General features: G+C 38.5%; 1 protein-coding gene across 2 annotated transcripts in view; it reads right to left on the bottom strand.

The window, feature by feature from the left end:
- The window catches only part of DPP6 (dipeptidyl peptidase like 6), a 919284-nt gene that overhangs the window by 86087 nt on the left and 816292 nt on the right, over positions 1-16905 (bottom strand). For both annotated transcript variants that reach the window (XM_077150875.1, XM_077150885.1), the window contains exons 13-16: positions 12489-12596; positions 4256-4347; positions 3194-3241; positions 1802-1920 (exon numbers count right to left, since the gene is read on the bottom strand). In XM_077150875.1, the coding sequence (XP_077006990.1) occupies positions 1802-1920; positions 3194-3241; positions 4256-4347; positions 12489-12596 (367 nt within the window). The remainder of the gene's footprint in view (positions 1-1801; positions 1921-3193; positions 3242-4255; positions 4348-12488; positions 12597-16905) is intronic.

Below are 16905 nucleotides of genomic sequence, written 5' to 3'. Positions count from 1 at the left end.
GAGGCTCCTACTTGGTCTGTTTGCCAGATTTTCCTAGTCTCTTGTGGTAGTTCGAGTCGGTTGTCAACTTGGCCAGGTGAAGATGCCTAGTTATATTGCTGTGGACACAAGCCGATGGCATGTGAACTTCATCTGTTTCTGATTACATCCGCAGTTGCCAAGGAGGCATGCCTGCTGCAATGAATGATGTTTGACTAAATTGGCTGGTGCTTAAATGAGAGAGAGTGCAACGTAGCACAGCCCAAGCAGCTCAGCATACCTCATCTCAGCATTCGCAGCTCAGCCCAGGCCTTTGGAGATGCAGAAAAGGATCACCATGTGGAATGTTGTTGGAACCCAGAGGCCTGGAGAGAAGGCCAACAGAGATCATTCTGTGCCTTCCCACATAAAAAGGAACCTCAGATGAAAGTTAGTTGCCTTTCTGCTGAAGAATTAATGAAATAAATCACCTTTTATTAAAAGCCAATCCATCTCTGGTGTGTTGCATTCTGGCAGCTAGCAAACAAGAACATCTCTATACTCTATAAATCTGTATTTTCTCAAGTTGTTATTGCATGAGGTCCTACCATATGGTGAGAGTGATCACTGGCTTAGGAGTCAAGAGACCTTGATAATAGACCTCTCTGCATGAGTCAGGGGAAATTCACATAAATTTTGGCCTCAGGTTTTTTATCTGATAAGTAAAGTGCATCAATTAGATCTTAGGTTCTTCACTCCTAATTGCATTCTGATGCTCAGAGATCTGCTTACTAGGCCGTGAAGGAAGAGGGGACAGGAGTTTGGCATGATAAGCTTGAAGGGACCTGGCAGAATAATGTGGCATTTCAGAAGCCTCTTCCTCCCCTCTGCAGCTGTCTCCCCATTATCTTGGAAGAATGTCTGGGGCTGAACTTGTGGTGCTCAAGATGCTGAATCTTCTTGCTTTGTAGTTTTTCAAGATATTAGATGACAATGATATAAAGAGGATGAGGTCATTAGCTATCATTAGTAGCAAAAGCTACAAAGCTTGCAAAATATTGCTCTAATGGAAATTATTTATTCTGTATACATGAATTGTAGGATTGAAAGAATAATTGAGGAGTAAATTGCTTTTGATCTCAGTTTCCACCTGTAACATATCTTCATTCTTTGAGATGGTCTCAGTAATCAAGCTCTAATCTTTGAGACATATTTTGTTTTCATTATATTTAATATTATTTACCTTTACATGGGTTTGTATCTTAACTTTCCAAATATGAGGAAAAATACTAAGAATTTTTTTTTGTATCTAGTATAGGACATTTCTTATATGTTGACTGGTGTGATCAAGAACTTGCTGAAGTTCAGGGTAAATTAGTGATAAATTGGGTCACAGGAAACTATTTTCTGTCTAAGACTCATTTTTTTTAATAACCCCAATTCTTAAATGCAATTAAAAAGTTGATCTTTGAAATTTTGTATTATCTCCTTATTATAGGTGAGCTAGTTCAAGATGCCTATCCCAACTAGCTCACAGGACAATTGCCCTTTTATGGAAAGTGGTAGACAAGCTGTGGGGTTAAATGGCATAGCATGCATAAAACATTCTGATAAACTGTAATACAACCTAAAATATTACTGCACCAGATCGAGAAGTGACACAAACTGTGTCTATGAGCCCATGTATTCAGTGGTATTTACCAGTTCTGGAATGAGCTGTTCTCTTATCATACCTGTGCTCTTACCCTACCTGACCCCTTCCTCCACCTTTCTAAGAGTATGACTGTGAATTTCAGCATCACATCAATTTAAAAAGAGGTGTGAAATAGAGGCTGGAAGTTACCTTCACACTTGAGCAGGAAGAAATCCAGGTTGTGGCTGAAGGAAGCACTGAAATAGGTGCAGTTCTCAATCAGGTCACAGGAGAGGCACTGCCTGTTGAAGTTGCCCACGGTGTTGGCACTGGAAGAGCAACCACATCAGGGCATGAGCTGAGACGTGGTTATTGGACTGAGAGGGAACATTCATCATGGTCAAGATCCAAATCTCTTAGCTTGGTATTCTGAGCTGACCGATTTCTCTCCTACAAAAGCTCTTCTGTGAATCCCTGAATCAACCAGCTGGGCACTATTCTTCCATTAGTTCCCCTGTTGGAAAATCTGTTAATACCAAGCTCCATTTTCATCTTCCCATGAAGCCATCCCTGACCAGTAATTCCCTCTGACTTCTAAGAATTCTCAGGACTTATGTTTTATGTAATGTACATTCTTTTATTTGAGCCCAGTGGACGGCCTTGCTGTGAGGCAAGTATAGTTGTTTTAGACTTCAGAGTCATGAGGCAAGTACAATTATAATTAGATATTATCTAATTGTTTATATCCATGTGTCTTATCTCTCTGACTAGATCATTAGTTCTTCGAGAAGAGGAGATTTGCTTCACATATCCTTATACTCTCACAGTGCCTAACACTGGCTGTCATATGATAAAATGATAAGGTAGCAGCTCCACAAACACTACTTGAATCAAACTCTGGCTGTTTCCAAAAGTCATTTCTCCTGACAGAGTGAAATGGTTGCAAGGTTGCCTCTCAATGGAGCTAGAAGAATAGGGGCTGATTGGATGATGTCAACCTGGGACCACACTGATCAAATATGATTTCTTGTCAAGAAGGCTTAAATGTGTTTCCAAAAGTCAAAAACTATTAAGACACTCAGTACCCCTGGAAGAAATTCTTATCTGAACATTTTGCATGGAAGTATCAATTATAACCACAGTTTCCAATATGGAACCTATCTTTAAAGGACTGAAAATATTTCATGGTAGAGAAAAGATAACCTTCCACTGGTATAAGTGTGAGGCAAGGGTAGGCAGGCTGCCTTTATAATTTTTATTAATTTGGTGACATGACTGATTAAAGTTATCCTGATAGATATGCCTTGATGAAGAGACTACAGAGAGCAGAGGTCTGTCATTACATGGACTTGTCCAAGAATTTTTCTCTTCTTCTACCCAGACTCCCTCATGTGGCCTTTATAGTTTCAGCACAAAAACCAACCTCCCCCTAAGTGATTTTGGTTATTTCTCTCCAGCCTTTATAGCATTCATTCAGGGAGGGGATTCTTTCTTTATTGTCCCCCCCCCCCCCCAATTTATTGCTGAAAAGGTAAAATTCTGCAATAGCCTAGAAGCCCTCTCAGGTGAGGGAGCTACTGTGTGCATGAGGAAGACACATACCTGTAGAGTTGCCGTCTTCTTGGCAGGTCCTCCGTGCTGAGGAAGTAACTGAAAAGATCATAAAGGCACCCAGTAATTAGTTGTGCTGCAAGGCACATTTGTATTTCAATTAGCATCCACTTCCTTTATAGGTACTTAGGGACTTCCACTGTTCAGTGGGCTAAATCAAGTAGTTCTCCCATTTGGCTCAAGCTGTAAGTATGAGAAGAGCAGGAGAAGGACAGACATCTAAGGACTGAGGGATACGGCTTGAGGTATCTCTGCACTGGCCTTTGCTTTAGAGCCATGAGGGAACTGTTGAAGATGGCGGTGCTGGGGGCGGTTGTGGTGCTGATATATATTGGATTTGGATCCAGGAACATTTTAATAAGATTGTTAAATTTCTAGACAACAAGGACCCAAGACATTTAATGTAAGTCCAGATGTGCAGTCTGGCTCAATACATAGTTGTTGACTGATTTTCATCAAGACTCTGACTGTAGAAAGCTTGGTTCTTATCATATGAGTAAGGAGGCCGAATGGCATCATGGTAAAGTACATGAGACTTGGGCTCGCAATGAGTTATATTCTAGCTCCACTTGTTACCAACTGAATAATGTAAAATAAATGACTTAATTTCTCTTCTTAGTTTATTTATTTTTAAAATGGGGAAAGCAGTAGAACTACCATGTGAAACTGTTGTATTAAATGAGACTGTGCTCATAAGGCACTAAATGTAGTAACTAAAACAAGTAAATCCTTGATAAATATCAGTAATAATACTACTAATAACCATACAATATTTCACTTCTCAGCTCTGCTGCAAACTAACCTCATCATCAGTAGCTTGAAACTTCAGAAGTTGGGTTGTTGAGACAAGAATCTACAACACAGCTTCATGAAGACTTGAGGAAGCTATTTACGTCATCTAAGAAGGAAGGTTGGGGCCTCCTGTGCTATAATTCTGTACTCAGTAAGTATATTTAGGTTAAAAAAAAGTGAATGTGACCCACTTAACCAGTCAGATGTGCACCCTACTGTTACAAATTGGCCTGTTGTGACATGGCCTGATTCCTTACTTACATTTTATTCCGTTTCTCATCATAGGCCAGAATCTTGGTCACATCCCAATCCCCAGAGGTGATTGACTGTATGTTGTCATTGCTGCTGTTGGGCTGAAACACACAAGCAAGGCCAGGCAGTCAGAGCAGCCTTGAATGCAGAGGGAGGGAAAAGCTTTATTCTTAATTCTTTAGCACTTTCAGATGGTAAAGCAACAAGAGACAGCTATTCTTTCTGTTGGAAACGCTGTTCTGTTTCCTTCTCTGCCTGTTCCTCTTGTTTAATGCCTAGCTTGAATATTATTTCTTCTTCAAAACCTTTCTGACCATCCCCAGTCCCAATACAGCAATACAGAATATTATGGCATTCTTTTTTCATACTTATCAAACAGTGCTAGTTATTCCAACTCTGATATAAACATCTTAAGAGAAGACAATGCTTTACATGCCACTGATAATGTTCCTTAATACATCTGTAAGTGTAACTGGTGGAGTTGTTACCATAGGGAATATGAGAGGGAAGAAAGAGAGAAAAAAGGGGGCAGTGGGTGAGGGAGGAAAAGGAAGAGAGAAAGAATAAAGGAAGAAAGCAGGCACTTCAGCTATTTTGTCATTCTCTACCATTGCTTCCAAGGGTGGTATGAAACAATATTATTGAGTATCGCATGTTTCATATACATGGTCTCTCCCTAAGCGCTCACAGAGTTAAACAGAATAATTACAACAATAAATCATAACAGAAGGAGAGGGACGAGACAATCTCGACAGGAAAGGTGTTTTGGCCGTGATTTGATTTGGGATGTGGCAGCAATGAAGTGTGGAGTCACAGGCAAGCTGTTCTGAATGGCAGGTGCTGCTGGCAGCAGGCATGAAGCTGATGGTAATGAAATTAGGTAAAGGCCCAAGAGGAACACCCTGGGGACTGCAGAAATGAAGTCACAGGAGAGGGGAGATGCTGTGATGAGCTGGAGTGGGCACTAGAAGTTGGGGGATACACAAGGGATTCAGGAAGGCAATGGGGCATGAGTGGTCTCCTGGGAATGTGAGGCAAAAGAGCAAGTGCAGAAGACTGCTGGGCTGGGAGAACTGCTTTCTGCTAGAGTATTTTTGGACTCATAATAGAGCACTCAGAAAATGCTGATTACTGGAATGAATTTAGAGACTGGGAGCTGAACAGAAGCATTGAAAAACAAATTTTTATCTTGATTAGAATGGTTCAAAATAGAAAACATGGGAATCTGGGGATGTGCAGTAAAGCCCGTAGATATAAGCAGTTTGTAGACATTCTATCAGTCATGTAATTAAGTGGATTTAAACTGAAATAACAGTACCCATGCTTCTGAGTATATGCTGTCGCTATCACAGGGAACACAGTGGAGTCTTTACAGTTATTCCATTGATGCTACTCTAACATGTGATATTCTTGCAAATTTCCTTTTGAAATTATCCTTTGGGTCATATAAGACATATGAATCTTCTACTTTTAGTCCAAGTGTGTATATATTTATTTTTTTAAGTAGAGAAATTATAGGTTTACAGAAAAGTCATGCAGAAAATATAGAGCTCCTTTATACTCCCCCTCACAAACACAATTTTCCCTACTATTAACAAAATTTTTCCTATTAGCACCAGTATGTTTGTTACTATTGATGAAATATTATTATAATTATACTATTAACTATAGTTCATAGTTTACACTAGGGTTCACCGTGTTTGTGGTGGTTTGGAGCTGTATGTACCCCAGAAATCCATTAATCCATTCCTGGGGGTGTGTACGTAGGATCTTTTGATGAGCTTACTTCAGTTGGGGTGTGACCCAACTCATCAGGATGGGTCTTAATCCTATTACTGGAGTCCTTTGTAAGCACAATGAAACTTGAGAGATAGAGAGAAAGCCACAGGAAGCACAAAGCTGAGATTCAGTGGAACACGGAAGAGATTGGAGAGGCCAGGAGAAGTGGCCATGTGCCCTGTCATCTGACAGAGGAGCCCAGGACCAAGGCTGGCTGGTAAGTTCCAGAATGCCAGTCTTTAGGAAGAAAGCATCGCCTTGATGATGCCTTGATTTGGAGTTTTCTTATCCTCAAAACCGTGAGCAAATAAATCCCCATTGCTGAAACAAACCTATTGTATGGTTTTTGCTCGAGCAGTCAAGGAAACTAAAACAATGTTGTACACTCCTATAGTTCTTTATTTTTTTTTAAGTTTATTTTAGTAACATATATACAATCTAAAAAAAAATCTTTTATTAAAGAAGTTGTGGGTTTAACAGACAATCATGCATAAAATACAGGATTCCCTTATATTGCCCCATTACCAAAAACATGCATTGGTGTGGAATATTTGCTACAATTGATGATAGCACATTTTAATAATTGTACTGTTAATTAAAGTCCATGGTTTAATGTAGGCCTCACTGTGTAGTGTAGTTGCATGAATTTTTTTTTTTTTTAATTTTTACTCTGTTATGATGTAGAGAATTAGGAATACTCATTCATTGCAGGTGGCAATGTAAAATGGTGCCACCACTGTAGAAGACGATTTGGCGGTTCCTCAGAAAGCTAAGTATAGAAATTTCTCCCCTTTAACTACATTCAGATATATAACTCAGTGGTATTAATTACATTTGCAATGTTGTGCTACCAACGCCAACATCCATTACCAAAACTTTTCTATCACCTCATACAGAAACTCTGCACTAATTAAGCATTAATTCCTTATTCCCTACCCCCCGTCAGCCCCTGTTAACCTGTATTCCAGATTCTGACTCTCTGAATGTGCTTATTCTAATTATTTAGAATCAGAGCCTATATTATTTGTTCTTTTGTGCTTGGCTTATGTCACTTACTTAGATGTCTTCAAGATTTATCCATGTTAAAGCATGTATCAAACTTCATTCCATTTTACAGCTGAATAATATTCCACTGCATGTCTATACCACATTTTGTTTATCTATTCAGCTGTTGATGAACACGGGGTTACTTTCATCTTCTGGCAATTGTGAAAATGTTGCTCTGCACATTGGTGTGCAAATATCATTTCAAATCCCTGCATTCAATTTTTTTGGGTATATATCTAGAATTGGGATTGCTGAGTCAAATGGTAATTCTATACTTAACTTTTTGAGGAACCATCAGATTGTCTTCCACAGTGTTGCACCATTATACATCGTCACCAGTAATGAATGAATGCTCCGATTTCTCCACATGAGCTCCAATGCTTGTTATTTTCCATTTCTTTAAAAAAGCAACCATTTTAGTAAGTGTTCATTGGTATCTCATTGTGGTTTTGATTTAAATTTTTCTAATTGCTAGGAATATTGAGGATTTTTTCATGGGCCTATTAGTCATTCATATATCTTCTTTGGAGAAATGTCTATTAAAGTCTCTTGCTCATTTTTAAATTAGATTGTTTTTCTTTTTGATTTTGAGTTGTAGGATCTCTTTATATATTCTGGATTTTAAACTCTTATCAGATATAGATATGTGGTTCCAAATATTTTCTCCTATTTTGTAGGTTGTTTTTACTTTCATGATTATGTCCTCTAATGCACAAAAATTTTTAATTTTGATGAAGTCCAATTTATTAACTTTTTTCTTTTGTTGCTCATGCTTTTTGTGTAAAGTCCCAGAAACCACTGCCTAACACAATGTCCTGAAGGTGCTTTCCTATGTATTCTTCTAGACGCTTTATTGTTTTGGGTCTTCTACTTAGATCTTTGATCCATTTTGAGTTAATTTTTGTATGTGTGAGGAAGAGGTCCAGCCTCATTCTTTTGCATATGGATATCCAGTTTTCCCAGCACTACTTATTGAAGACTGTTTTTTTCCCATTGAGTTCATTGGCACTCTTGTAAAAAAAAAAATCAATTTTCTAAAGATGTGAGGATTTATTGCAATTCCGTTGGTTTATATATCTGTTCTTGTGCAGTAATCAAATCTTTTTATTACTGTAACTTTGTAATAAATTTCAAAATTGGAAAGTGTAAATCCTCCAACTTTGTTTTCCTTTTTTACATATTTGTTAAAATTGATAAAAGAATATTATTATCTTCATACTATGACTATAGCTGTGTTGTACAGTCCTATGGTTTTTTAACTAAATTTTTATTCTAGTAACATACAGACAACCTTAAAATTCCCTTTTTAACACATTCAAATATATAATTCAGTTTGACTGGGACTGTGTTGAATTTATAGGCTTGGGTAGAAATGACATTTTTTTTTGTATGCTGTATGGCGGGGGCCACATTTCATTCTTTTTCCATGTGAGCATCTCCTTATTGCAGCGCCATTTGCTGAATTTTTGTTTGTTTGGTTTCTCATTTGTTAGTTATCTTGTTTCTTTGTTTGGGAAGTGCATGGGCTGGAAATTGAACCTGGGTCTCCCACATGACAGGTGATAGAACTGACATTGTAACAATGTTTACGCTCCCAAAGCATGGACATGGAGTGTCCTTCCATTTATTTAGCTCTTCTTTGATTTCTTTTTGCAGTGTTTTATTGCTTTCTATATACAAGTCCTCCTGCATTAAATTTATCCATAGGTATTTAATTCTTTTAGTTGCTATTGTAAATAGCATTTTTTTCTTGATTTCCTCTTTTTCTTTCTTTTTTTTTTTTTTTAACATGGGCAGGAACCAGGAATTGAACCCAGGTCCTCTGGAATGGCAGGTGAGAACTCTACCTGCTGAGCCACTGTGGCCCACCCTTGACTTCCTCTTTAGAGCATTCATTTCTAGTGTACACAAACACTGCTGATTTTTGCATGCTGTTCTTGTACCATCACTTAGATGAATTCATTTACTAGCTCTAGTAGCTTTGTACATTTTTCAAGAATATATATATTTTCATTCTTTTTGTGCCATATATACATATCTGTGACATATATATATATATATACAATCTGCAAATAGGGAAATTTTCACTTCTTATACCAATTTAGATGATTTTTCTTTTTCTTTTTTTGCCTAGTGTCTCTTGTTAGACCTTCCTTGGTCAAGTGTTAGACCACTTGAATCATAGTGGTGTCAGTGGGCATCCTTGTCTTTTTCCTGATCATTAGAGGAAAAGTTTTCAGTCACCCACAACTAAGTATGCTGTCAGCTGTGGTTTATTCATGTATGCCCTTTATCATACTGAAGATGTTTCCTTCTATTACTAGTTTTCCAAGTGTTTTTATCAAGAAGCGTGTTGGATTTTGTCAACTGTCTTTTCTGCATCACTTGAGATGATTGTGTTTCTTTATTAATGTGGTTTGTTAACATTAATTGATTTTTTTTTATGTTGAGCCACACCTGCATATCTGGGATAAGTCTCACTTGATCATGGTGCATAATTCTTTTAATGTGCTGTTAGATTTAATTTGCTGGTATTTTATTGAGGATTTTTGCATCTATAGTTATAAGGGATATTGATCCATAATTTTCTTTTTTTTGCAAGGTATTTTTATCTGTCTGGTATTAGGGTGTTAATGGCTTTATAGAGTGAATTAGCGTTTCTTCATCAATTTTTTTGGAAGAGTTTGAGCACTATTGGGGTTAACTCTTCTTGGGATGCTTGGTAAAATTCATCAGTGAAGCCATTTGTTCCTGGGCTTTACTTTGGTGGGAAATTTTTTAATTACAGATTCAATTCTCTACTCATTATTGATATGTTGAGATTTTCTATTTTTTCTTAAGTTGGTATATGTAGTTTGCGTGTTTGTAGGAATTTATGCAGTTCATTTAGTTTATCTAATTTATTGGCCAACAGTCGTTCACTTGAGGTGTTTCTTTTTTTCAATGTAAGATTTTAGAGCTATAAATTTCCCTCTCAGTACTGTCTTTGCTGCATCCCATACATTTTGGTGTGCTGTGTTTTTGTTTTCCTAATTTCCCTTTTGATTTCTTATTTAATCGTTTTTTTCGTTTAATAGTGTTGTTTAATTTCCACATTTTTGTGAATTTTCAAGTTCTCCCTATGTTATTGATTTCTAGCTTCATTCCTTTGTGGTCAAATGTGTTAAAACTTGTTTTGTGACTTAACAAATATTCTATCTGGAGAATGACCCATGAGCATTAGAGAAGAATGTGCATTCTGTAGTTGCTGGGTGAAGGTTCTATATTTATCTGTTAGGTTTAGTTGGTTTATAGTATCATTCAGGTTTTGCCCTCTGTCTAAATGTTCTATCCATTATTGAAAGCAGTAATTTGAAGTCTCCCTCTCTTCATGTAGAACTATCAATTTCTCCCTTCAAATCTGTCAATATTTTCTTTATATGTTTTGGGGCTCTGCTATTAGGTACATATATATTTATAACTCCGATGTCTTCTTATTGAATTGACCCATTTATCAGTGAACTTCTTTGTTCCTTATAACAGTTTTTTATTTAAAGTCTATTTTATTTGACTTTATAACTACCCACCTTTCTTTTGGTTACTATTTACTTGGCATATTTTTGCCTATCCTTTTATTTTCATCCTTCCTGTGCCTTTGAATTTAAGGTCAGTCTCGTGTATATAGCACATAGTTGGGTCATGCTTTTTTACCCATTCTGCTGATCTCTGTCCTTTCACTGGAGACTTAAATCCGTTTACATTTAAAACAACTACTGATAATGTAGGACTTTCTTCTGTCATTTTGCAATTTGATAAGTTTCAGTCTTTCAGGCTACCATGTGATAGACTGGCATCAATATACATGCACTCAAATATTCATGTAGGAATTACTTAGCTCTCTTTAGTACAGGGCCAGGGGTCCACAATTGGGGTGCAGATGGTCTCCACACTGAACTGGGTAATGGGTGGGGCACAGTGTTTTAGTTTGCTAATGCTGCTGGAATGCAATATACCAGCAATGGACTGGTTTTTACAAAAGGGATTTATTTAGTTACAAATTTACAGTTCTTTGGAGGAAAGGCAACTGGCTTTCCTCTGGCTTTCTCCATTAATGGGAAGGCACAAGGAGATGTTTGATGGCCTTGCCTCCTGGCTTCTGGGCTCAAATGGCTTTCCATGATGTGACTCCTTTCTACATCTGCAAACACCTGGGTCTCAGCTGCTGAGCTCTCTTCAGACATCTCTCTTTCAATCCTACATCTAATTAAATAAATGTCAGTCATTATGGAAGGCACAACCCTTAGCTGACTGCAGATGTAATCAGCCATAGATTAATTTCACATGCTGATGATTTAAGTCCGTGGCAACAGAACAGTCGTGTACCATCACCTGGCTAAGTTGACATCTGAACCTAACTACTACACACAGCAAGGGTGCCATGAACTTCTCTATGATTTTCAAAGCTGCATTTTCTTGATTTGGTACTTGCTCAGTTACTGCAACACTTTAACTGTTTTCCAGAGGTTTGAGGTAGATAGCTTGCCAGATTTTGCTAGTCATTCAAAGATGGATGCCTTATGCTGCCATCTAAGTCAAATGCCACAGAATACTCTATATTAACCTTTTTTTTCTCCAAACTTAATTCACCCACCCTGACTCCAAATAACCTTGGTTTGCTTTGAAAAATCAAATGCACCCAACAAGGATGAGGGTCTTTGATCACTGGGGATCTTCAAAGAAATGGCACATTCCCTTTTTCCTTTCTAAAAGAAGAGATCCTCCCAAACATAGGCATGGTAGCATCACTTAAGTAAGTGTCCGGGCTCCCTAGGGTGACCTCTTGCATGGACTATATTCAGCAGGATGTCTAATTTCATTTCTAGATTCATTTCTATTAATCCCTGAAATCCCCTGCTCAGTGGTGCTTTGCTCTTCACTTACCAGATTCTTCACCGCGGCATAATATAATACAACGTTACAACTACATTTGGCTGAAAGCAGAGCTGAGCTGCCTCAGAGAATCTAGACACATGAGAGAGCAGCAGAAGGCCTGTAAGTGCAGTGAACCTCCAACTCTAGTAGGGAAGAAATGTGCAAAGGAGACATCATGGCAGATGGAAGAGGAAAGGCCAGACAGACACTAGATCATCATACAAAGGAACCCAGTAAGAGCCCCCAGTCTTCTACCTAGCCATAAATCCCAGAGCTCCCTCTGATACTGCCAGAAGTATACTTCACGGTCTTGAATGAAAAGGGCAAAACGTAGCCCCACTACCCTCATCAGAGATTCTGATCTTTGACAAGTGTCGCATTCCATCCCACCTGCAGGAACTTAAGCATTCGGGGTCCTTGACAATGACTAGTGGGTGTAGTCTGTTTGGTCATTAGAGGCAGTCATGGCCACTCAAAAGTAGTTTTAAAAACTAGCAGTATTTACCTGGGACGATGACACGGTAATATGATAGAACTTTCCTCGTCCTCCTTGGGGGATTGCTCTGACAAAGAAAACTTTTCGGCCATCCTTGGAGAATACTGGTTCTTCATTCTGGGGACAATAAGGACTTAATTACATGAATAAAGACATTGCATTACTTTCTGAGAGGTTGAACAAAGACAAAATACATTTGGAGAAAATGCATGGATATATTCCTACGAAATTTCTAACGACAGCAGCAATTGAAAGAACAAGCAATGTGAGGGACCTTTTCTTTCCTTGGTAATCGTGAGTCAAACCTTCAGTTTTCTAAGAAAGAGGAAATAACGAGGAATTAAGAGGCCATAGCCTAGGCAGAGGCAGACAGAAAGGCATCCTTTAGTTGACAAAGCACAAATATAGAGAGCTGACTCATGTTTATGCTATGCTAAGTTCACCAGAGGGAGCACAACTTAGCTCTTTAGAAAACAGAGTATGGTATTACTTCCTCCCCTAAACATTGCCATTGAAACCAAAGTGCATTGCAAAATATCTCCAGCTCCATTTATTATATATTATAAAATTCATAATTCAGGAAAAACATCAACGTGATTTTGCCTAAAAATCAATACTATCCTACAATTTTGTCTTTTGCTTTTTATTGAATAAAATTCATCTTGCCCTGAATAGTCCACCAAGTAGACAAAAAAAAAAGAAATCAGCAAACAAGAAACAAGGACATATACCATATCTTCTAAAATGTAGACGAGAGGGCATAGCACTCCCAGGGACTTGGTTTCCGTACTAAATCACTTCTAACTAGAGAAAAGTCTTGGCAGTTAGCATAAGGTATTCACTGGATAGCACATGCTTGCTTGGGTCTACTGTCACTTTTCCCTGAAAACCAAATGAGACTTAGCAGTTTTCTCCAGGGGAAGGAGTTCCAGGCCGGATTCAAAGCAAAGCCCTGAAATGTGTTGCCACCAACTCTGCCTGGCCCCCAAACCCTTAGCAGCCAGTTGCTCAGCCTCCTGCCAGCCCCCTGGTTGGCTGTCACTTTGATGGGCGAAGAGGGAATTTGCAACAGCAGCATCTCAACCTCTCTGAAGCTCAAGTTTGAAAGTCTCCATCCGTAAACACCAATTAGTTGGCTAAGATATATATTTTCTGATTCAAAGAGCCCCACACTAATGCGGAATGAGAACAAATGGTAAATAAACCCCAGCTGGCTCAAGAAAAGCTCATTTCTCCGCAGTGAATGAACACATGCAAATATGATATGCCCAAAGAAATAAACTAACGTGATTAAAATGACATTTAATCTTCATGAATATTTGCAATAAAATGAAACCTTTAATCTGCAAATATTTATTTTTCTATTTAGAGTTGGAGGCATGGTAGTTAAAAGTAGAGGAAATGCAAAGATCAGCAGTAAATTTGGCTTTTCAAATATACTTATATTTGCCAGCTGCAGGTTAGATACGGCAACCTTATCTCAGTTTTGGGGGAAACATTTGCACTTTTGCTGAGAAAAATACTCCAAATAAATGCAATAAATACTTAATCTGCCCAGAAACATTGTTTTTATAATCAGAAGGCCACAGCCATTACGGGACAGTGTTTGTATTGTTCCATGGAAATATTCCATGGTTCATCAGTGCAGGCACCAGCTTTTGAACCTCTCTGAGACTTGATTTCTCATGTAATAAATGGGATATTTTATTTATAATAGTTTTAGTGAAGAAACGCAGTGAGTGTGTGACTAGAAGAACTGGATTGTAATGCTGGTCTTTTTATTTTTTTATTTTTATTGGGATAATATGTACACACCCTCAAATTTTCCATTTTAACCACTTTCATGTGTACAGTTTAGTAGTATTAATTACATTCCCAATTTTGTGCTATCATCACCACCAACCACCATGAAAAATTTCACCCCAAACAAAAATTATGTACCCATTAGTGATAATTCCCCATCCCTTGCTCACAATCCCTGGTAACCTGTAATCTGCTTTCTGTCTCCATGAATTTGCTTATTCTAGGTATTGCATATTAGTGAAATCATACAATTCTTGTCCTTTTGTGCCTGGCTTATTTCATTCAAATATGTCTTCAAGGTTCATTCATGTTGTAGCGTGTGTCAGAACTTCATTCCTTTTTTCGGCTGAATAATAGCCCATCTTATGTATTCACTACATCTTGCTTATCCATTCATCTGTTGATGGACGTTTGGATTGCTTCCACCTTTTAGTTATTGTGAATAATGCTGCTATGAACATCAGAGTGCAAATATCTGTTCGAGTCCCTGTTCTCAGTCATTTTGGTTATATACCTAGTAGTCTAAAAACTTATCAAATCTCTCTGGATAACAGAGAATTTATCATATATGATGTCATGTTAGTTTACACACCTCCATTCATAGCATAGCTGTGAAGAAATAGCTCTTTTCATTCGTGAGATGTTCTTTGTGAGCTATTTGTAGCATTTCTGCCAAATCTTTCTGTGGTTCAGATATACTCATCTTGTCCAATCTCCCTACTAAAATTTTGAAATCACAATACCAAAATTGTTTTTACAAAAGAAGACAGTCATAAATTGCCCCATAGGACCAACACTCCAAACAAAAAGATAGGTGGTGGGGTTTGATACCAAAAGGCTGAGAGCTCCCGGAGCAGGGCCCTATTGGATTTGTATTAGGACAGACTTCGCAGGGGGCACTGGCAGTGATGATGGGATGTTCTGTGTGGGGGCAGGGCAGGGGGTGGTGGTTCTCATCTCTTTGGAATTCCTAGAGGAGAGTGAACATGGTGACGTTCATCTATGTGATGTAGACACATTCATCTCTTATTTTCGGCTCTTGGGGAATCTTTATCAGTATCTATTGCTTAGGACTCTGGGAAGGAAGAGAGAAGAAAAGAGAGGGAGTGAAAAACTAAAATGGAAGGCTGGGAAGGAATGAATGGAGCAATGTGGTTCAAGACAGCCCAGGTAGCATTGCCGTAGCTCATCTCAGTTCCTCGGGATAAATCAGAAGACAGGTCGATGGAAGCAGGCTGGATCTCCCTGAGATCATCAGCATTTCCCAGACTGCACTCTTCTCAAACAACACTGTGCCCTGGGCTAGCTGGGGCAAGCATCTGTGACCCACTTTAAATGGTTGCGAAGGAAGAGCATGGTCTGAGCGCTTATCTCGCTCGCTTGTCCGCAGCATGATGAGAAATGCATCCGTGCCCTGCCTGAAATGGTAGTGAGCAGCTTAGCTGGTACAGACAGCAGATGCAGCCTTAAATAGGTTTCTAAACTGCCCTCCAGATCTCGCACTATCTTGAAAGATGCTGAAACCCTACAGATTATTTTAGAAAAATAGAGTCCATGAATTCCTTTATGAGAAATCTCTTTAAAAGGAATTTAATGAAAAACTGTTTGAAAGGGGAATCGCCTACTAGCCATGGGGCTCTAACCAAAACACAGAGTTACAGAGCGGCAAAGCTGTAAGGTGCTCAGATAAATCCTGGTCAAGGATAAATCCCTGGATGGGATTGCCTTGAGCCTAGCGAAGGCAGCTGAGAACTGTGGGTTGACACCTCCCCTGACCAAGGAAAGCAGTGTCAGAAGAAAAACATCCTTTAGTAGAACATTATGTTTGAAACTCAAAAAGGCATTATATATTTTAAATAGCTGTTTTCTTAGTAATGCTTTAAAGTTTACATTTTAATGTAAAGTTTACATTTTTAATGTTTTAATTTCTACTGTTAGGTGCTGATTTGATTTTGCTAGGAAAGATTGGGCTTTGCAAACCACATTCAGGCCATCTGTACTGAGCTTTGGTTGGTATTCTCACTTAGATGAAGAGATACAAAATTGATAAATATATAAAATTCTCACTGATGATATTTATTCTATTGCCACTCTGCAAAGGTGATGAAGAAATGAGCAATAGTGGACAGATCTCATGCTCCAGCCCTCCTGGGCCTCGGAGATGATGCACTCACTTTCACTGTGAATTCAGGAAGTTAAACCACAGATGACCAGTGAGGAAGGTAGGGCTCCAGGGTGTGAGTTAGAGCCCCTCAGAGAAGGAAACAGGGAAGCAGAGGACAGGACAGCTCTAACCTCAATTTCTAAAAGTCTTCCCTGCCCCCAGGAAAGAGACTGCTGGGCTGCTTTTATAAATTCATACCTTACCTTTACTTATTCAAATACAAATTCTACACTGGATGTAAGTCCTACTTCAGAGCCCACCTCCTCCGTGTTACATTCCTTTATTCCCTGCCCCCAACCCTATCAACTGCTAGACACATATAACACATTATCTGAACCTATTGTAGGATACCTCTCATTTCCCACCTTTTGGAATTTATGTAAATACTTATCTTCCTATCTAGACTATTCTTATTGCTTTGAGAGCTGGTACTCCATCTGATTCTATTTTTGGGGGGAT

Source organism: Tamandua tetradactyla, chromosome 1, assembly GCF_023851605.1.
Source record: "Tamandua tetradactyla isolate mTamTet1 chromosome 1, mTamTet1.pri, whole genome shotgun sequence".
NCBI classification, from domain to species: domain Eukaryota; kingdom Metazoa; phylum Chordata; class Mammalia; order Pilosa; family Myrmecophagidae; genus Tamandua; species Tamandua tetradactyla.
This window is presented reverse-complemented; position numbering and strand designations above follow the sequence as displayed.